This window comes from Lagenorhynchus albirostris, chromosome 8 (genome assembly GCF_949774975.1).
Source record: "Lagenorhynchus albirostris chromosome 8, mLagAlb1.1, whole genome shotgun sequence".
NCBI lineage: Eukaryota > Metazoa > Chordata > Mammalia > Artiodactyla > Delphinidae > Lagenorhynchus > Lagenorhynchus albirostris.
In genome coordinates, this window is record NC_083102.1 from 8,858,076 (window position 1) to 8,879,896 (window position 21,821).

General features: G+C 39.0%; 1 protein-coding gene across 1 annotated transcript in view; it reads right to left on the minus strand.

Moving 5' to 3' along the window:
• The window catches only part of CNTNAP2 (contactin associated protein 2), a 1,428,051-nt gene extending 1,406,946 nt beyond the window's left edge, over positions 1–21,105 (minus strand). Inside the window, exons 1-2 of the mRNA XM_060157549.1 lie at positions 21,039–21,105; positions 20,003–20,113 (exon numbers count right to left, since the gene is read on the minus strand). Of these exons, the coding sequence (XP_060013532.1) occupies positions 20,003–20,113; positions 21,039–21,105 (178 nt within the window). The remainder of the gene's footprint in view (positions 1–20,002; positions 20,114–21,038) is intronic.
• Positions 21,106–21,821: the final 716 nt, after the last annotated feature.

The window sequence follows — 21,821 nt, forward strand, 5'->3', positions numbered from 1 at the left end:
GGGAAGTCCTTAGATTAAGTAATTCTAATGAAACCTTCTGAATTAAGATGTGTTATAAATGTAATATACATGCCATACTTTAAAAACTTACTATGAAGAAGCAAAATATCAAATTAATAATGTTTATATTGATTACATATTGAAATGATACTTGGATATATTAGGTCAAATAGAATATATCATAAAATGTATTTCACTTGTTCCTTTTTACTTTTTTAATATGGCTATTGGATAATTCACAATTACATATGTGACTCACTTTATATTTTACTGGATAGCACTGTCATACACCATAAGGTAGATGACGCCCTTTAGAGCCACGCAGTGCACAATCTACAAAACCATATTTGTTGGATTTATCAATGACAATGACTCCTCTGCAGTTCTTAGGACTGTCTAGTAGTAGCTCAACATTCTTTATTCTTTATGGCTCTAGAGGACCATTTTTCTCATTTTCTAGAAACATCTTCAAATGAAAGAAAGAAACAAAAAACACACAAATTCTTGTCCATTGAGGTTAATGCCATTAGATTCTACCACTTTCTACCATTTTTTGCTGTCATCTACTGAGCTTGCGGTCACTTCCCTCATTTCCTGAAGACATTAGAATCTGACTCCATTTTCCTGTTGAACTGAAGACCTGTCTTCATGGTGTCCATGCCAATAACTAATCCAAAATCACACTCTCAGGCTTTTTTGACCTCTTCATCTTTGATGACCTTTCACACACTGGTGATTATTCTCTATGGCCACACTCTGGACTTAGTCATTACCCAGATGTCTGATTTCTCTGAAATCTTATTCTTCAAAAGCCGATTATCTGGTTGTAATCACCTGCTCTCCTAGTTGTTCCTTGTCCTTGGCTATACTATACACGGTCTTTGGTCACTAAGAGACATCCTTGTCATGCAATCTCCACTTTCAGTCAGGCTTCTTGGAGCCACTCATGTTATCTACATATGTACATAATCCTAAGGACTTTTATCTGACCATACTTAAATTCCCGACATACTGAACTTCATGTAATATATATCTGCAAAATTCCAACCTGTCTTCTCTCTTCTACTCCTGTGCAAATAAACACTGCTACAGAAAATGACATAATTTTACACATTCATACCTCTTTAAAGTCATGAAATTGATGATCTTCAACAACAAGTGTGCCTTAAGAATGTCTACTAACATTACAGTAGTTTTGGTTTGAGTTCTCTATCATTTCTTTCTATGTGCTTTCCAAAAAAAAAAAAAAAAAAAATCTATAAGCCCCTCAATCCTTCCCTATCTGCTCATAGCAGAGTTTCCCTTAAACTTCAGTGTGAAATCTAAAGTTATTAAGTATGATTGTCTTTGAATTCTTTTCTCCTCTCTACAAACTCCTATTATATATCCACATGATTTATTACCGCTTTTCCTCTGGTATCAGAGGATAATTGTATCCTCTTATACCTGTTTAAGTCCAACTCCTGTATCTGTATTTATAATGAATAATATCAATACAGATAATAATTAAAGCAACCTTCATTTCATGACAGCTAACCTTGTGCCAGGTAACGTGCTGAGTACATTACAAAAATTCATCTCATTTATACCTTACAAAAATTTTATTAGGGCGATATTATTATACCCATTTTATGTATGAAGAAATAGAGTTGAAAACATTTAACGACTTTGCCAAAATTGCATAGCTTATAAGTTGGAAGAACAAGTTTCTAACTCGGGTCTGAATTAATACGAAGGCTGTGGTCTTTAACATCATACTACAGCAGCACATTAAGAGAGCCCTAGGATCTCTGAAACCTTACTCCATAAGTTGTGAAGTTTCTAGACTGTAATTTCAACTAACTCTCCTCTTTCTTGGGGCTTTTTCTAAAACATTCTTAGATCTCACTCATATTAAAGAAGAAAACCCAACTTGGCCACATCCCATCTCTGGTCTTATCTAATTTTTCTTCTTTTCTTTCATCCCTAAATCCTGAAAATGGCGTCTACGTGTGCTGTCCCCACTTGTTCATCTTAAATTTATTCTTCTACTCAGAAAACTTTGGGTGCTTCTTCCAAAATTCTACTGTAACCACTCCTGTAAAGGGCATAAGTGACCACCATATTGACAAACAAATCTATGGGATCTAGTCTTCATATTATGGGAACTCTTAGCTGCATATGACTTTTTAATTTTCTTGATCACAAAGACACCCCACTCTTGTTGTTTTGCTCATTTTTTTTGTGATCTCCAAGTTTCTGTGAAGGCTTACTCTCCCTCTACCCCTTAAACACTACATTTTCTTGGTTCTATGTGCCCAGTTCTTCTAACCCCCTGCTAAATAACTGTAATATTTCCACTCCAGCATTTTTTCAGAGACCTTGTGCACACCAATATCTCTTGAATATGATTAACAGCTAATTTCTATCTTGAATTTCTACTCAGTATATGTAACTCTGAATCTTCAGATCTCTCTCTCTCTCTCTCTGCTTCCTTTCTCTACCTTAATTGTTGGCCTCGCTGAGTGGCACAACCCTCTTATTCACCAAAGATAGAAACTTGGGCGGGAAGTTCCTTTATTCTTGCCTCTTCCTATGTTTTTGTTATCTCACATATCCAACTACCATTTCCTTATTGTTTTTTCTCTAAAATATTTTACGAATTTATCATCATCTCCTTCTTTTTAGAACTGTGAACCAAGGTCGAGTTATAGAAGTACATGGGGAAAAAAAATGAAGGGCAAGTGTCACTGGGAGAATCAGTGAATGAGTGGGAAATTTTTTGTGGGGCTTCTAGATAAGGCTTCTAGAAGGTGGTGTCATTTGACTGGGAGCTTGAAGGAACTGAGTGTGATAGTACTGCAAATGGCATGTTAGGCCAAGGCAGCAGCAAGTACAAGAAATAGCAGGGAGACCTGTGTGGCTAGAGAGGAGTGAGAGACCCTAGGACATGAGGTCAGAGAGATGATGGGTATAAGCAGACAACTAAGGCAAGAGCTTATAGGTCCTTGTAAGGACTTTGAGGGCTTTTACTCTGAGTGAGATCAAAGTCTGTTGGAGAATTTTTAAGTGGAAGAATGAGAGGTTCTTTTCTGATTTTCAAACCATTACTGGGGCTTCCCTGGTGACGCAGTGGTTGAGAGTCCGCCTGCCGATGCAGGGGACACGGGTTCGTGCCCCGGTCCGGGAAGATCCCACATGCTGCAGAGGGGCTGGGCCCGTGAGCCGTGGCCGCTGAGCCTGTGTGTCCGGAGCCTGTGCTCTGCAACGGGAGAGGCCACAGCAGTGAGAGGCCCGTGTGCCACACACACACAAAAAAACACGATTACTATACTGCTGTGTTGATAAACTGTTTGGGGTAACCAGAATGGGGCAATAATAGAATCAGGGAATAAAATTGAAAGCAGGTACTATCTAATCCAGATAAAATAGGATGCTGGATTAGCCCAGGTGTTAGTTGTGGACGTGGTAAGAAAGGGTCAGATGTTAAATCTCTTTTAAAGGAAGACCTGGTAAGGTTTGCATGTGGGAAAGAGAGGAATGATGGGAGATTCCAAGATTTCTGGCTCAGTTAGAAGGTGGAGTTGCCATTTATTGAGATGGAGAAGATTCCAGGTCAGGGTTGGTTTAAAAATCAGGGCTTTGTCTTGCTCCCTAGCATGACAATCAAGGATCTCAATGATCCGACCTCTGTCCATGTGAATCCATACTTCTTACCACATGCTAACTCTTGCTTTAAGCGCTAGCAAAACCAAATTACCAGCTGATCCTCCTTTAACAAACACTGTTTTTGACTTTGATATCTTGGATTATACTAAACTCTTTAGATGAGATTCTACAAAGTAAATTCTATTATGACTTTAACCTCCTTTAAGAACTATTCCCTGAAGTCTCTTCAGCAAAATAAATCATCTGTGCTCTATGATGCCATAATAACCTTCATATTTATATAATTTCACTGCCACATGCTGGTGTAATCCTTATGCAGTCACCATGTTCAAACCACGCCCCCTAACCCAGCTCCTCAGTCTGTGAGCTACTTAATGGAAGTTCATTGTTTTATATGAAACTAAAACAAGTTGGCATTTAAAAAATATTTGAGCAAGGGGAATATATAAGGAAGGAAAGAAGAGAGGGAGAAAGAAAAGAAAGGAGTAAGTATTTTTGTCTGTTCTACTAGAAAACTCAGGTCTCTCAATGGAGTAATGGGGAGAAACTCTTTAATAATCCTCTTCATTAAGATACACGTCTAGGGCTTCCCTGGTGGCGCAGTGGTTGAGAATCTGCCTGCCGATGCAGGGGACACGGGTTCGAGCCCTGGTCTGGGAAGATCCCACATGCCGCGGAGCAACTGGGCCCGTGAGCCACAACTACTGAGCCTGCGCGTCTGGAGCCTGTGCTCCGCAACGAGAGGCTGCGATGAAGACTGGCCCCCGCTCGCCGCAACTAGAGAAAGCCCTCGCACAGAAACGAAGACCCAACGCAGCCCAAAATAAATAAATAAATAATATTTTAAAAAAAAAGATATACGTCTATGCCACTCTGATTTACACTCAGATGTCACCCGAGCCTTCTCTAAATTTGGATATTGAGACACTCACCAATGTGCTTCAGACAAACAGTGATTCTCCTCATAATGATGATCCCACTTGAGCGTTCCTAAAAAGTTCCCTTGTCAACTCTTCAGACGTTTAAGCCCCACATGCAAACGTATCTGTGTAGTGGCGGTGTTGCTCATTTCAATGCCTGTTTATCGACTGACTGGGCTCCCTTATTCCTTCTAAACTGAGCAACATTTCAAGTCTTATTTTGTTACTTACTTAGTCTTCTCTATCAGGACTTTCCAGGTCCTCACCTGTGTCACTGTGTATTAGAACTACCTGAGAGGTCCAGGGTTGAAAGAATCGATGACGTCACCACGGTCTGGATTACCACTCTAACAGACTTGGTCCTAATCCATTTGTTCAGATGGCTTCTTTGAAAAGACACAGCCGAATGTACCTTGTTAGCCTTGTTTTGTTGAAGATTTAACAAATCTCAATTTGTTAAAATTTAGATTTACATGCAGCAGACGGGTTTTTTGGTTTTTTGTTTTTTTAGCACTCGTTTTATCCCTTCTTTTAGATACAGGATGTCTTAGTGATAAAGAAAAAGAAAGATTGCCAATGTTCTCTCCCAGTCTGAATAAGTCAGAGTTACATAAATGTTTATGCATAATGAATGTCTAATCGAGGTGCCTGAAATATGAATAACTGTACTATTCCGGACTAGAGTGAGATGGAGAATTCTCATCCGGCCGCAGGATTTTTATTTCCCCATCTGTGACTTCTGTTATTCCCACTCTTGGGTGTGAAACTAGCACAGGTAAAACCTTAGAGCTTCTGAAGGAATCAGTCTCACTTTTTTCCATACCAGCTAAGCCATTCAAGCACAGAAAAGGGCTTCCCTGGTGGCGCAGTGGTTGAGAGTCCACCTGCCGATGCAGGGGACACGGGTTTGTGCCCCGGTCCGGGAAGATCCCACATGCCGTGGAGCGGCTGGGCCCGTGAGCCATGGCCGCTGAGCCTGAGCGTCCGGAGCCTGTGCTCTGCAACGGGAGAGGCCACAACAGTGAGAGGTAAGAGTACCGCAAAAAAAAAAAAAAAAAAAAAAAAAAAAAAAAAAAAAAAGTAGAAAAGAATGGTAGGGGGATATTCCTGTGAATTGAGAACAAAGTGAACCTCAAATCTTGATGAATCCAATACACAGAAATAGAATAATCACAGAGTTTTAGATTTTAGTCTCACTGAGAAATCTATTTGAATTTAAATGGTTGGCATTCCAGAAGCTGATTTACATGTTCCAGGCTGTTAATAAAACATCTTGCCTCTCTATCTCTCCTTAGTGAATCCTTGCCACTTTACTGATAAATTGCTAAGGAGAACTGATTATTTCCAAATGTATGTCATATCAATAGGAAGGAAGGTTCCAAAGCTCTCACAATAAATCGATATGAAAGTACAACAAAAGACCAGCATCCTGGGCTTCCCTGGTGGTGCAGTGGTTGAGAGTCCGCCCGCCGATGCAGGGGACACGGGTTCGTGCCCCGGTCCGGGAAGATCCCACATGCTGCGGAGCGGCTGGGCCCCTGAGCCATGGCCGCTGAGCCTGCGCGTCCGGAGCCTGTGCTCCACAACGGGAGAGGCCATAACAGTGAGAGGCCCGCGTACTGCAAAAAAAAAAAAAAAAAAAAAAGACCAGCATCCTTTCTCTCCGTCTTCCTCTGAAGAGAACGCCATGTCTCTCCGAGTGCTCACCCCCAGTGCCGCAAGAGGCACAGTGGGTCCTGGTGCGCGTCTGTGGGCTTGCCCACTCACACTTCTCCTCTTTATGAACCACAGGAAGCTGGGCTATAGACTAAGGAACCCCAGACCAAATCATGTAGATCAGGCAGTATTTTTACTGGAGTTGCAGCATTGGACATACCCAACAAGCATCCCCAAGATGGGTCCCTGGGGTGTCTCCTCCCAAGTCTGACTGCAAGTGTTTGAGAGTCAGGCACTCACTCCTGGGGAAGAGGTTAGGCGGCTTGCTGGTTATACAGTCTCTCTCTTTCTCATGCCTGATGCCTAGTCAGTGCTAGCCTTTTCAGTATAAGACCAATAAACACTGTTTTTTGTTGAAAATACAACTATTTGCTTTCTAATTTCTCTTTCAATTGTGGAAATTCAAATACAACAGTTCGCATTGAAACCCGAAGGCATTTTGTGCTTCTCTGAAATTCTCTTTAGAAAATTATCTTCCGTCATCCATGATTAAGTCTTGAATTTTATGTCGAGAAGATAGATAATAATAATTTTGAAACAATTGGTCGAATAGCTTTTGATTTCCTTATGCCAATACCTGGCATACAGAAGTTGGGGGAAAAAACAGAATCAATTCCCTTGGCAGTCTCTACAGGTTTCCAGAAAGTATGATCATTTGATGATCATAACAAAATGAAAGGCAAGATGTAATACTGCTGAAACCTTCACTTGGAATGGAAGAAACAATTCAGGGATTGAGAATGATCATACAGGGGGATATTGTTTTTATTAATCCCAGGTTATTCCCATCTCATACCAAACAGAGATCCAGTTTATGGCATATCCAGCACATCGCAGACATTTTCCATTTTGTGGTTGAGTTTTATCTCAGTTATTCATTTCCTTCCCCTTTGCACAGACTTACGGCTTTTTCTCCACGTTAGTGACTTTAAAAATATTGCTTCTGTCAGTTTCTAGCATATTGATGCACACCAGTAGTTTTTTCTTATTTCAATTCTTTTCTGGGAGACAGAATGTTGGTCTCATTGTTTTGTTCCAATCTTTGGCTGTTCTTACATATATAATATTTCAAGTGAAGTAATATCTTTTTTGCCTACCGCTTCATACCATCCAAATACAGAAACAAGACTGAAGGAATGTAGATTTTTGGCTAGGCTTTGAGTGTAGGGGGAAAAATGGGGTGTGTGTGTATGTTTTACAACTATATTATTATATGTAAATATTTAAAACAATGTCTTTACTACTCTTGGATTATGTAAGACAAAGATAATATGCATGCAAAGAAATCACAGAGTCATTATATACTCAGAAATAAAATAGAGAAATGTGTCCGTTTATTTTCTAAGACACCAGTGGGAAAAATTTAACTATGTTCTAAAACCAGCTCAAATAGTATTCCAATTTTTCCTAAAGAGAAGCTCACATAGACAGGGAAGACATGTGGAGAAGAGAACAGTAAGTGATTTTGAAATCAGAAGAGGCTGTTCCAAATGCTCAGATCTGCTTTCTGTTAGCTGTAGCCATGGGCAGGAATATAAACTTTCTTGAATTGAAGTTTTCTTATCCATAAAACTGAGTTTTATTCCTGCTAACTTCTTTCCTAGGGTTTCTGTAGGGCTCAAATGAGATAACGTATACATGCCAGCGTTTTTTTCTATCTGTATTTCATCTCTGCTAGGCACCGTCCTAGATGCTGGGTACCCACAGATGCAGGAGACGTAGGGCTTATGTTCCACTCACACCCCTTCTTGTGGGCTCAGAGAAACAACTCTACGGTCCAATACCGTATACTAAGTTCTGAGATAGAAAATAACATGGCGCACTTCGAAAGACAGACAGACACCTCATTTAGCCACCAGTAACAACTTTTTGACAACTACTGAAGGACAAGCAACTTAAAAATGTTGATGCTGTGGATAAAGAACGATCTATATAATAAAAAATCTGGAGGCCAATAGGAGCTGCTGATAACTTAATACAGTTTGAACCTAAGATGTGGATTGATTGGGGTGGGGGCATTGCTGACACCCTCTGGTTTTCTGGCCTCCCTGGGACGCATTTGTTGTGGGTTGCCTGCCCTTCCACGGTAAGGAAGGGGTCATGATTTCTACCCTATGTGTTCCTCCTGTTGCAACTATTCAAAGCACAATTTAATCATCCTCTTTCTGGGAACTCTATTTGGAATGCATGGCCTTACCAAAACGTACACTGAAGAGACTCTAACGACCACTTATGAATCTGTAATATCACAGAAACACATAGACCACATGTGCTCAGGCACAAACCTTCTAATACAAAACAATTCACCCTGTAGGCAGAACACTCTACCTGGCGGCAGACGTCTGGTGACGTGGAGGCGGCAGGTAAACTTCAGACGAGGACCCTCTAACTGGAATAAAATAGCATTGCCCACTGATTTTAAAGTGGAAAACAGATACGAAGGAAGTAAATTCCAGAAGCTACTGAGGGACAAAACAAAGCAACATAAAAACGTACAACTCGAATTCCTTACATTGCTAAGAAAATAAAAACAGCTAAGAAAAAGTAAAAGTGACCCTGGGATAAAAACCAGAGGAATAAAGCTTTCTACAATTTGTGTTTACATTTTAATGTTAAAGAGGCAAGAACGATGAAAGTAGACTGTCTTGAATGTCAGCAATGTGCATGTCAAACATCCATCTCGGTTTTAAAGCGAGGGTTTGAGTAAACAGTGCAGATGTGGATGGCTTATTTGCAGAGTATAGGAAGGGCAGGGCGCTAACAGAAGCTGGACTGCTTTGAATTGTTATTAGTGACAATATTTTTAGAATTCGTTTTGCAAGGCATGAGTATAAAAGAGAGGGCGATTCTAATTTTTTTATTCTTCCTGAAGAAAATTGGGCGGAAAAAGTCATTAATTTGCTAAAGGTATTAAGGCAAGGGCCTATTCATTCTGATGAGTATGACCTAACCAGGTTGCTAATAGAGCCATTACTAGATTAAATCCTCCCAATTGTCTTGGAAATAATTTGGCCTGTTTTTCCTCTTATTGAAGGAAATAAGGGAGAAGAGGCAAATAGGCAAAAAGCATGGAACTTTCTCTAATCATAGGAGAGGAGATATTGAAAAATGATGAAGAGTCACTCGTCTGGTGTAGAAGGAAGGTAATTATAGGGTTTGAAGTATATTTTTCACATGTGTGGTTGTTTGTGCCCTAACCTTGTTGAATGCATGGGTCTTGGGCAGTGTCCCTCACTGGGCAGTAACCTTCCTATGATCAGTTGATGTGAGTTCCCCACACAGCAACTTGTATACATGCCGAGCTCATTTCTGGCCTTTGTTTCTTCCCAGAGGCTACAGTGTTGCAAATAGGACACAGAGTGTATTCTTTATGGGCCAAACACAAGGACTGATAGAACACGGACTGTCACCCAAAGGCACCTGTTACCAGGTGGATGCAGCAGCTAAAATTGACAGCCTCATCTGTGAAAGAAATATCCTGAAATAAGAAGGGCATGCTTTACCAAATCAACCTCATTACCCTGATGGCACCTATTCCACAATTTTGAAAACATTGGAAGATACCAATGGGAACATTTCTCAGTTGTTCTGCATGTACATTCTAAAAAACGGGTACTTATAATTGTTTATTTAGAAATGATGATAATAATGTTGGCTATGGTCACTTATTCTCTATTACTGTCTGGACTCCAGTTGGCTACCACAGTGACTAAATAACTTGTGAAATAATTTTTTTTGAAACTGAAAAATGTTAGCAAATACCCACTTCTGATTTAACAAATCATCTCAACAGAGAAGCAGTAAGCCTCTGAAGTTTAAAGTGGATAGAAATCTATGCAATGAATATGATTCAGTACATTTGTTCAGAAAATATTCTTTGAGAGTTGAACATGTCCATAGTACTGTGTTAAAGTGCTTTGAGATTGTGTGAAGAGTTCTATTTTTAAGATGAATATTTCTGATATGGTACAAATCATTCACATAAATTCTCCACCATCTTGGCAGAAATGTGGAAAATATTAAAGCCTCTCTTTGAATAAAATTAGCAAATAGCAAAGGAATAATTAAACTTTTAATCGCTAAGCATATATTCTGGAATGGTTTAGAAAGAAAAATTCAACTTGTAAAAACTTTATTTCACAAATGTTTTCTCCCAGATATCTTAGCTACTTTCAAAGTTGTTTAGTCGGAAGTATCTCTGTGCCCAGAGGACGAAATAGTCCAGACTATGAGAATCTGTAGTGGCTCATTAAGTTCAAGACCAGGGAATCTGATCTTGGCTACATGGTGAGGGTGTTCAGAGATGACGAGGTCCTAGGGATCATCTCGTCCAAGTTTCTCATTACATAAGTGACATAACTAGGGAAATTAAACAAAGGGAGGAAGTAACCCAAGATCTCTCCAAGGGTAGAAGGGAAATCTAGTTCCTCCGACTCCATAGCAGCATATCCAAAACGACATATTTAATCAGTATATCTTCTCAAAATGAATAATTATTTAGCTATATTTCTTTGCTCATTCAGATGTCAAGACTTCCCACCCCATATGTCCTAAACTTTATAAGGCAAGTACCAAACAGCATGGTTTTCAATAATGTGTGTAAAGCGAAATTACAAAGCGCATTATCTCAATTGATTATTCACATATCATTTTAGACAATCAGCTATTAATACTGTGATATAAAGAGAGTGTTCGAAAATTAACATCCCAGAGCCATTTCAAAGATGGAAGCAGGGGTTAATATAACAGCATTGATTCTCGTCCAGCTTATGATTTTGTCAGTGGCAAATATCTTGCTATGAACATGGCAAGATAGCAACTTCCTAAAAATAATTAACCAAAATTTCTTCACTTCAAATGCCCCAAATCTAAAAACTCCCTTTCTCCAATTAAACCTATCTGCTAAACCAAAAATCATCATCCATCATATTATCATCAAAGAGGCTTTAAAAGCAATATTGTTAGAAACACAGTAGTGAACGCATTGGACACAACCGTACTTCTAAGCATATTAAACAAACCCTGTTTAAAACCATTGATGTGCAGAATGTTTGGCTAGATTTTATAAGAGCTTCTTTCAAAGTGAAAGTGTGTTCTACTGGCTCTAAAGATGTTCCACGATAAAGAGGCTCTCTTTGGTTCCCCTAGAGAGGACCACCAAACAATATTTGCCTGGCTGATTTAACTGTGGAAACGTTGTGTATATATGTGTTGTGTGTGTTCATAGCTTGTATTTACATCACACACCTTGAGAAACAGTGCTCTATGGGAAATGCTACAAAACCCAGCATAGATTTCCATGGGGAACACAAAAGAAGGTATTAAAATTCCAACATTTTAAAATTTGATGCCAAGCAGAAATATAGTAATATTATTTGCAAATTAAAAAGGCACGCCTAAACAAACTTGTGAGTTATTCCCCAGCAAATATGCTTCCAGCATTTTTTTGAAATGATCAATGATACAAGTATCAATGATACAAATGTATCCTGTATTGCACATTTAATTTTGTAAAGCTCCTGGTGAAGCCAGAATTTTGATTTACATTTGAGAATTAAAATTAAAAAATAAATAAATTAAAACTTAGAATGTTAGTTAGATGGCAACTCTCATTCAATTGTAAAGGTGAATACAAAGACCTACTGATAGCTTTGGAAGAAATCATTTAAAATACATTTTTAAAAATAGTCAACATTGAAATAGATGAAGGGAAAAATGGTAGTTTTTATTCTCCCTAAAGTCCAGAACAATTCTTTTTGGCTTTTCTGAGTATCATAAAATTAATAAATATATATTAGATTGGATTCTATAAGATCTAATTCAAATGACATAATTATAATAAGAAGAACAAAATAACATTTGAAAATCAGTGACAAAAATTCATTTGAATTGAAAGGAGTTTGAAGTGAAAGAGTAGGGGCACATTTAAGTAAATAGCAGTCCAAAATTTATGTAAAATATCATGAAAAATGTTTAAATGTTATTTTATTGATCTTTCGATTATTATAGAGAAAAAACACATTGGAAAATACACAAATTCTAGCAATCACTTTTTAGGGAGGCATTGCTTTTGTGATGAGAAGAATATTTCATTCAATCCATGTTTTAAAATATTAATATCTGTGGTGTTGTTTTAGGAGTTGAGAGTAATTGATGAGAAAGAGACTAATATTTAAATGCAATACAGTTTGTGTCGATTATTTCATTTAACCTTCACAATAGCTCTGCAAAATTGTATAATCGATTCCATTTCAGAATATAAACAGGGGTACCATACCTGCAGGATTACCCTGGTGTAATTATTAATAGCACTGTCACTCTCAAAAGTGCCTGGTTTGGATGATAAGTCATATAACCATAACCATAGAAATCAGGAAGCTGAGATGCAGAAAGTCAAAATAATTGACTAATACCATCCTCATCCTTGGTTGATTCCATATTGGGACCTAATTATGCATGGATACTGTCATTCTCTTTCCACTGCTTAGCACTGCATGAGAAGTGGCTAAATCATCAGGGCTTTGCAGGAGAGTCATTCGAAGATGAAGAAGTATAACCAGTCCAAACAGGAACGTCAAATATTCTGAAATGCTATACTAGAAAAACAGTTCTCTGGATTTTTCTGCTCCTAAGGATTTGCTCTTAAAAGGCAAATGTAACACTTTGACCAATGAATTCATACTAAAGTGACAATGGATTACCAGTGAGTGGATTAAGAGAAATACAGAATAAGTGGTAGAGGCTAGAGAAGGAAAATAGTGGAATGGAAGTTGCCAAAAGGGACGGAAGCTCACTGATTGGGAACTTTAATCTATTTCATAATTTAAGCCTTGTTGTTATAGTCTAAGGGAGGAGCTTCCTAATAAAGGTTAAAGACACTACCTGATCGGGCAGATACTGATGGCCAGGCCTGGGCAATGGAAAACAGAGGAATGGATCAGGGGCTGGAGAGAGCCGAAGAGCACCAGCCGGAAGCATTAATGGCACAAAGAAAGACAAAGTTCTCAAGGAAGCGTTGTAATTGCCTTCCCAGTTCATAGTGTATCAGCTACGCTATGTTCTGGGTTTAATTAGTTGTGACAGATCCTTTCACTATTTAAGTTAGAGGAGAAAGAATAGAAAGAAGAAAAGGAGGGGCATTACAAACGTAACTAAGGGACAAGAGAACTGACGCTGCAATAGAGGAGAGAAAATTTTGCTTTCCGGAGTGGCAGGAACAGATCTCTGAAGAGCAGAGGGAGGTATGACGACTTGCTGAGCCACCTAGGAGCTGCAAGAGGCGGTCCAACATGTGTAAGTGTGTAAGTGTGAACTGGAGAAGAGGTTGGCATTACGCTAATTACTAAAGCTCTCTCTTGGCCAACAGGAAGAAGAAAAATGACTAAAGCAATGACTGGACCAAGCCTAGGCATCAAGGCATGGTAGCAATGATTAACTTCAGTGGTATATTTTAAGGAAAGGAAAGGACTGCAGTTCTTTTTAAGATACAAGTGTGGGGCCTTCCCTGGTGGCGCAGTGGTCGAGAGTCCACCTGCCGATGCAGGGGATGCGGGTTCGGGCCCTGGTCCAGGAAGATCCCACATGCCGCGGAGCGGCTGGGCCCGTGAGCCGTGGTCGCTGAGCCTGCACGTCCGGAGCCTGTGCTCCGCAACGGGAGAGGCCACAGCAGTGAGAGGCCTGTGTACCGCAAAAAAAAAAAAAAAAAGAAAAAGATAATCAAATTTTCATTTTTGCATGATTATTCTGCTATCTTTGGGGAGAGCTGATCATATGAGTATGAAGCAGAATAGGGAAATCAAACATAAATTTATTCTTATTTATTTCTTAAGTAAGAAAATGGCATTAAAATGGAAAAGAAGATTAAATTAAGGTCTAAAAATAGATACTGTTGTAGGCTGGATTGTGTTCTCTCAAAATTCAGATCTTGAAGCCCTAACCCTCCAGTTACCTAAGAATATGACTGTATCTGGAAATAGGGCCTTTAAAGAGGTGATTAAAGCGTACATTGTGTGAGTATGTCACAGAGAGCTGTAGAGACGAAACGAAGACCCCGAGACCAGACTCAACACCCATCCTATAATGGCTTCCTGTATGATCACCTGATTCTCCTTTCTATGCAATTATAACATTCAAAAGTAATCTACTTGGGGCTTCCCTGGTGGCGCGGTGGTTGGGAGTCCGCCTGCTGATGCAGGGGACACGGGTTCGTGCCCCGGTCCGGGAGGATCCCACATGCCGCGGAGCAGCTGGGCCCGTGAGCCATGGCCGCTGAGCCTGCGCGTCCGGAGCCTGTGCTCCGCAACGGGCGAGGCCACAACAGTGAGAGGCCTGCGTACCGCAAAAAAAAAAAAGATACAAGTGTGGACATTAAGTGACCTGCGCCAGCGGCCTTTCCAGATGTCTCTTATATACGTATTCCTCCCAGAAGAGCGATCATCACTTCTATGACCTGCAAACGTAATCTGTTCTCCCTGCTGGAGGAAACAAAGGATACAAAAGTACAAAACAACACCACTACAAGTCTCTGCCCTGGGTTTAAGAGAGAAGAAAACAGGTTCCTAAAACAGGAGGAATTATCCAAGAAGCAAACCCGAAAACAAAAAGTCTGAGGAGCAGCAAGCAGTGAAGTATCTACTAAGTAAAAGTAAGTGGCAAGAGGGTGAAAGAAACTTGACTCAAACTTTCCATCTCGTTGTAGGTTCTATCTCTGGGTTAATTCAAATGCGGCACTGATAATGCTTCATGTTTTTTAATCAGGAATTCTTTGGTAAATAGGAAGACAGATTTACTAAAATTAGCTCAGGCCCGAGGAGGTGATGATTAGAATTAGAAGGGTAAGTTTCACAGGCTCAAGCATAAGTACAGCCAGAGGTGATGGCACACAGGCAGCAGAATAGGGATGAGACCAGAGACTTTGTCCATCCTTTACGTGGATGTATGTGGCCTCAAGCCTTCACTTCTTCTCCAGCAGCTGCTTCACTCCTCTCTGTCTTATTTACATGCGGCCTATCGTGCTCTACCCAGTAGTCCTCTTGGTTCCTAAGTTTATGTCGCATAAATGAAACAAAGATTCTGATGACATCAGTTGAGATCGCGGGTTCTCTCTCATCACCTGTGGCTAGTGGGGGGAAGAGAGGACCATGTGGTAGAATGACTGTCCCTTTGGGGCAGTAGAGAGAGGATGACTTCTACAAAAGGCACGTGGAGTAGAAAGTTGAGAGTTTGGCAGGAGAAATGATTGGCATTTCTAACTTATTCTATCTATCAAGGTTGTTGTGGCGATTAAGGGACACTTAGAACATGTGTGAAAACATTTCATAATCTGTAAAATACTATGTAAATGTCAGGTGGTGGATACCTTCCACAAAACTCTCAAAGGGCTCATCATATCTGTGCTACCCTTTGGAAAGAGTAATCCATCTCATTGCTATTGACTCAGAATGACACAAGACTGGGAAAGCTCCAATGCACTAAGAATGGGAAGATAAATTCAGAACACAGATCACAGGAGGTAGGTACTGTTTTAAAACAAACAAACAAAAATGAAAACAAAAACAAAACCCTTAAAGCAGTAGGCTCCAACAGACTTGATAGAATTACAAGTGGATTTTTTCATTTAAACATCACATTTCCTCCCAGTTTTGTCATGTTCTGGTCCCTGACATCAAGGTTGTAGCAGATGGATTTGTACTGCGGGGACCCAAAAGCTAAATTCCATTCTATAAATGTGTGTCAATCTGTTGTCTGAATGTACATTTGCATTTATATTTTGCTTTTCTACGTATTCATAAATCTATCACTCCAAAATGTATTTGAAGAATATCATTTAAATAAATGATAAAAACTTGAAACAATGTTTATCAACATAATATTCAACTGAATTTGTTCTTTTCCGTATTTGTATAATTAGCAAGTTACATTCTTTTCTCCTTCTCTGGCAGGATAACATCTTCCTGCTTTCAGATGGTTATGTGGTGTACGTATCAGATGATTCTTGCCAATAGTCAAGTAAAAAAAAAATCACTAGCATTTCTTTCTTCCCTGACATATACCTTACTTTCTTCTCCCTTTCGAATTCTCTGCTTTATTTTTATGATATATAATTTAAGGTATATATTTATTTTTAAGATATGTAATTTTGTGCTGCACTAAAAACAAAACAAAACAATTCTCACCCAATGCTGGTCATTAGCCATTTATACCTTAGCATGAATCTCAGTCAACATGGCTCCTCTTCCAAGGGCATTTGCGTATAAACTTTATAACAGAATAAAAAAGCTTGGCGCAGTGGTTGAGAGTCCGCCTGCCGATGCAGGGGACACGGGTTCGTGCCCCAGTCCGGGAAGATCCCACATGCCGTGGAGCGGCTGGGCCCGTGAGCCATGGCTGCTGAGCCTGCGCATCTGGAGCCTGTGCTCCGCAACGGGAGAGGCCACAACAGTGAGAGGCCCGCGTACCGCAAAAAAAAAAAAAGCTTTTTTTTTTTTTTAATTGAAATAACCATATGTGGAGTTCTTTTTGGTTTTTCCTTATAGAGGAAATAACCCTCCTCTCTGATGCTGGCTACCTTGACCCATACTGAGGTTACTAACCTCAACCAGGGTTAAGCTAGCCCTGTGCATGGGTGTCTTGTATGTACACGCAGAGGCAGGGCAGTGTGAGGAGTGGAGACGTGGCCATTTGTGTGACAGTCCCAAACACGTAGATAGTGTGGGGTGGGCTGGGTGAGGAAGTTATAGGCAACTATGCACATACACCACTGAGAAGCAAAAGGGGTCTTTGGGAGAGAAAAAATAAGTAACTAAACCTTCCCGCATAACAAATATTGATAAAATGGACCATAGGCAAGCATAAATCTATAACTATAGCACAGACAATGCTTTTTCCCAATGAACTACAACATCAGGTTTTTACTCTAACACATGATAATGCATTGTATCAATAGTCAAAGATACAATTGTATCAAAAGTCAAATAAGCTTCCAGTCAAACAACTAAGAAACCATAAATTGTATTTTATAATCATTTGCCTTCAAAACAACTCTCTTATTGGAAATGCATTGTATTTGTATCTCTATCTATGTACATATATGTATAGGTATAGATGTATACATTCTATAAACTATAAAGAAACTTATTATAAAGAAAGTGAAAACATTCCCCAAATCCCATCCTCCAGGTTTAAAGAAAGTTAACATTTTAGAAGTTTAATTTCACTCTACATATACGAGTAGATAAATAGCTCTAAATAATTCAAAGTGACAACTTGTACTATTTTAAAATGAAAAAATATTTTAACATAACTTCACTAGAATGAGGACAACAAAAATACTGTTGATGTTTCTTCATAAAATATATTAATTCCTAAAAAATAAATAAATAACTAAATCTGCACTTAAAGTTACGCATCTAGTGGCCTCCTGTTCTGAAAAGTTGGGGGCAGGGGGAAAAGCACATATCTAATCCCATAGTTTGGTATTTTTACTTTCTTGCATCTGTAACATTTATACTCTGTTCTACAACTGTAATTCCTAAATTATCTAGTCACAGTCTTACATTTAAATGAATTCACTGCTCAGTATACATCATTGGACCATGGTTTCTTTCTTTCTTTCTTTTTTTCACTCATCTCACTGTTGGTTGGATTGTTTCATTTGTATTCCCAAAGAGGTTGTACGCTTGACATAACTTGCTCAAATTCACTGGGTATAAAATTCATCAGTCATATTTTCACACAAAACTTTCTAAAGAAATATTTTGAGACTGCTTCCTTTCATTAAAGTTGTTTTCAATGTCTCAATATCATGACACTTCCTTTAGGGAATATCACATCCCCTTGACATCTGGGGATCTATGTATTATTTCTTTTCCCTTTTATATTTTGTTCCACATTTATTAGTGCTAGGCTAGCCTGCATCATAATTATGATTTTGGGTATGGGAAGTTCTTTGTTTCATGTTTTTCTATCTATATTCTTTTTTTTTTTTTTTTTGGTTTGGACTTAGTGACTTTTATGGAAAAGGAATATTTTCAAATTTTCATTACTTTGACATGTTTAAGGAAAATTTTCGAAAACTTATAGTTACTCACCAGGTCTCTCATGTCCATAGCCTGATGAATATCACATGATGAAATAAGCATAACTACGCAGATACAGAGAACAGACTGGTGGTTCCCAGAGGCGGGGATGGGGTGGGGAGGGGTTAAGTGAAATGAGTGAAGGGGGTCAAAAGGTACAAATTTCCAGTTATAAAATAAGTAAATCATGAGGATGTAACATGCAGTATGGTGACTACAGTTAACAATAATGCACTAAATATTTGAAAGTTACTAAGAGACGAGATCTTAAAATCCTCATTGCAAGAAAAAAAGTTTGTAACTGTGTATAGTGACAGATGTTAACCAGACTTATTGTGGTGATCATTTTGCAATACATACATGTATACACACATGAAATCGTTATGTTGTACACCTGAAACTAATATATTGTTATGTCAATCATACCTCAATTAAAAAAAAAGAGCTCACTGAAAAAAATAAAGCACCTGATGAATACTACTTTTAAATCAAAGCTGTATATATATTTAAAATTTATTTCCTCTACCTCTGTCAGTATATCTCTTTCACCAAATTTTTTTTTTTTTTTTACTGATTAAGGTAGCTTCACACTTGTGTGAATTTCTGTATATATTATTCTACTTTTTCTTTACATGTTTTCGTCTCCCTTTTGATCTTTCTGAATCTCTCTGATATTTTTTTCTCTCTTTTCTGATATTTTTTTCTTTCTTCCCCTCTTCTTTTTTCTTCCCCTTTTGGGTTTTCCCCTGTTCTCTTTTTTTTCACCTTTGTTTATATTTTTTCCCTCCCTCCTTTTCCTTCCTTCTTTATTTTTTCACATTTTTTTCCTGAATTGGTTGTGATTTAAGCTTAGTATTTCCTGTTTTACTGAAAAAAAATTATGGTCTTTGTTAGCTGATACATATTTATCCAAGAAAATATTGTTTCTTTCCAAGCTGTCGTTCATTGATATTTATATCAGCATTCCTTTGAAGCAAAAGAGGTTTAAGTTTCTGTTCTTAATCATCTTCTTTTATTCTCTATCAATTGCTGTCTACTTTGAAATCATCATTTACTAATTAATACCATGTCTTTAAAGTCCAAAAGTCAAATTTTAGCTGCAACTGTACACAAATTTTTACACGGCTTTAGTAACAAAGCTAAATTCTGTGTGCTGGGGGATAAATTGCAAAGGGTCCTGTTTTTTCATCCTGCATTTTCAATAGAAACTAAGTGTGTACATTAATAAAAAGGGAAAAAAGCAGTTAATACAAAGTATTCTTTTTTGTGCATGGTACACATATTTGGAACCAATTCTTTTTTAACTTCTTTCTAAATGATTTTCTGATTAACAAGACTTTCCTTAACTCAGAATTTTTATGTCATTTTGAATTCATTATCATAAGCAACTCCAAAAATCCTTCCTCTTTAATGTACCGTCTCTTATTTCTAGCCCATTTTTTTCTATATCACTCCACAATAGTGGCTACAAAAGGGGTTTATAGTAAGCGTCTATGTCTCTGTTAACAAAAGCGGGGAGAATGATTTTGGGTGCCAGCTAACAGCTGTTGTACAATAAAATACACTTTAGAAATGCAGTTGTAAATATAACACGTTCTCCTTTAATACATTTGTCGACAAATGAAATAAACGTCGCCTTACCCCCTCGCTTGTTGATCTTGGCATAGCCAGGAGAATAGCTCCCAGACATAGAGGATGAGCTGCTGAAAGCCACATGGGGGAGTCCAGACACAAGTGGCTCATCACATTTTTCTGAAAAGGCAAGAGAGAGAGATTCAATAAAGATCTTTAAATATTCATTGGATAAAATGATTTGTTAAAATAATCATTGAATATAGTACAAAATTTAAAATCTCTTTCGGTAACTCCACTATGATCATTCTAATAGAACACAGGCACAGTTTAAACCACCTTCTGATGCTCCAGAGTTATCACCATGATAGAGTGCTTCATTCTGAGGGGCCTCAACACAGGCCTGCTATCTCAGAATCACGAATAACATTGCGGTTGTTTATGTCCCGAGCTTTGGCATCTCCTAAAAATCTTCAGTTATTTATTCATTATAGGGATTCAGGGTTAGAAACATGGAGTCTGAAGGAGGGAAGACCGGGAGGAATAATATCCAAACTAAAAGATCAGGAAAGAGGTGTCGGTAAGAGAAGACAAGATAATCACCAACACGAAAAGCACTGCTGTCTAAAAAAATGAATCAGTTCCCATCATACTTGACTAATCACAACTGCACTGGAACCAGGTGTTCCCTCAATTCTACTCCTCGCTTGGCTTCTGCATTGCCATTAACTTTCTTTCCCTCCTCCTTTACTACTGCTGACTCTCCCATTCCACTTTGATGGACTGTTCTCACCTTCCTAATGTCTAAATGTTAAAGGGCCCAGGACTCAACTCCTGGGGTTCTTTTCAGTCTCCTCTCACTCTCTGGGAGACTGCACCAAGGTCCATGTCTTCTCAGACTGGAATATCCCAAATCCTGCCACCTCATGTCACCTGGTCCAAGAAGCCATCCGCGATCACTGCTGTGAAAGACTGAATAGCCTTCCTGCTTCCTCCCTTGCTATAGTCCTTCTTTACACAGTAGCCAAAGGGACAGTTTTAAAAATATAGGTGGGTAAGGTGGCTCCTGTGCTCAAAATATCCCCTGGCTCCTGTTCTCAGTCACTTGGAATGAAGTGCAACGTCCTCCAATGGCCCACAGCGGTCCCTGCACTGATCACATCTTCCAGCATCCTTGTGCTTTGCTGTCCAGCCACCCTTTCCTTCTAACTGCAACAACAGACCTGCTCCTGCCCTGGCCTTCGCTGTTACTCTTCCAGCGACCATAAGCCTCGTCCCTCACCTCCCCCAGGCTCTGCTCAACGTTATCTCTCACAATGCAGACAAGCTTTCCTAGTCCACCCAGCTCCACGAATACCGCACTGCCCTCACTCTCTGTACCCACTTCCAGCTTTATTTTCCTTCACAGCATTTAGAGCCACCTGACACGTTGTGTTTTCACTCATTCCGTTGTTGGGTTGCCTTTCTCTCCCACTCGATTGGAAGCTCTACGGAAATAAAGTTTTTGATAGTTTGCTTAATACTTACTTTCCAGTGATCTGAACAGTACCTGGCACTTGGCACACACTCTCACAACATTTGTAGAAGGAAGGAAGGAAGGAAGGAAGGGAGGGAGGGGGGATAAATGAACGAAAAACAACAACTAAACCCAACAGACTCAGAGTCTTAAAGCATGATGCTGAAATACAACATGGTGCAACACCTAACTTTTAGAGAGATGGTCTTAAATCCCCAACAAGTGTTTACACGTGTTCAGTATTCTGTTTAATATGCTACAGAACTACACTGTATGCTCTAGAATGGCTGCTCTCTCAGATACTCATAAACAGGAAAAAAAACTAGCAGTAGAAGGAATGAACTAGTTTTCTTGAAAAGTCGCTCAAGTGGA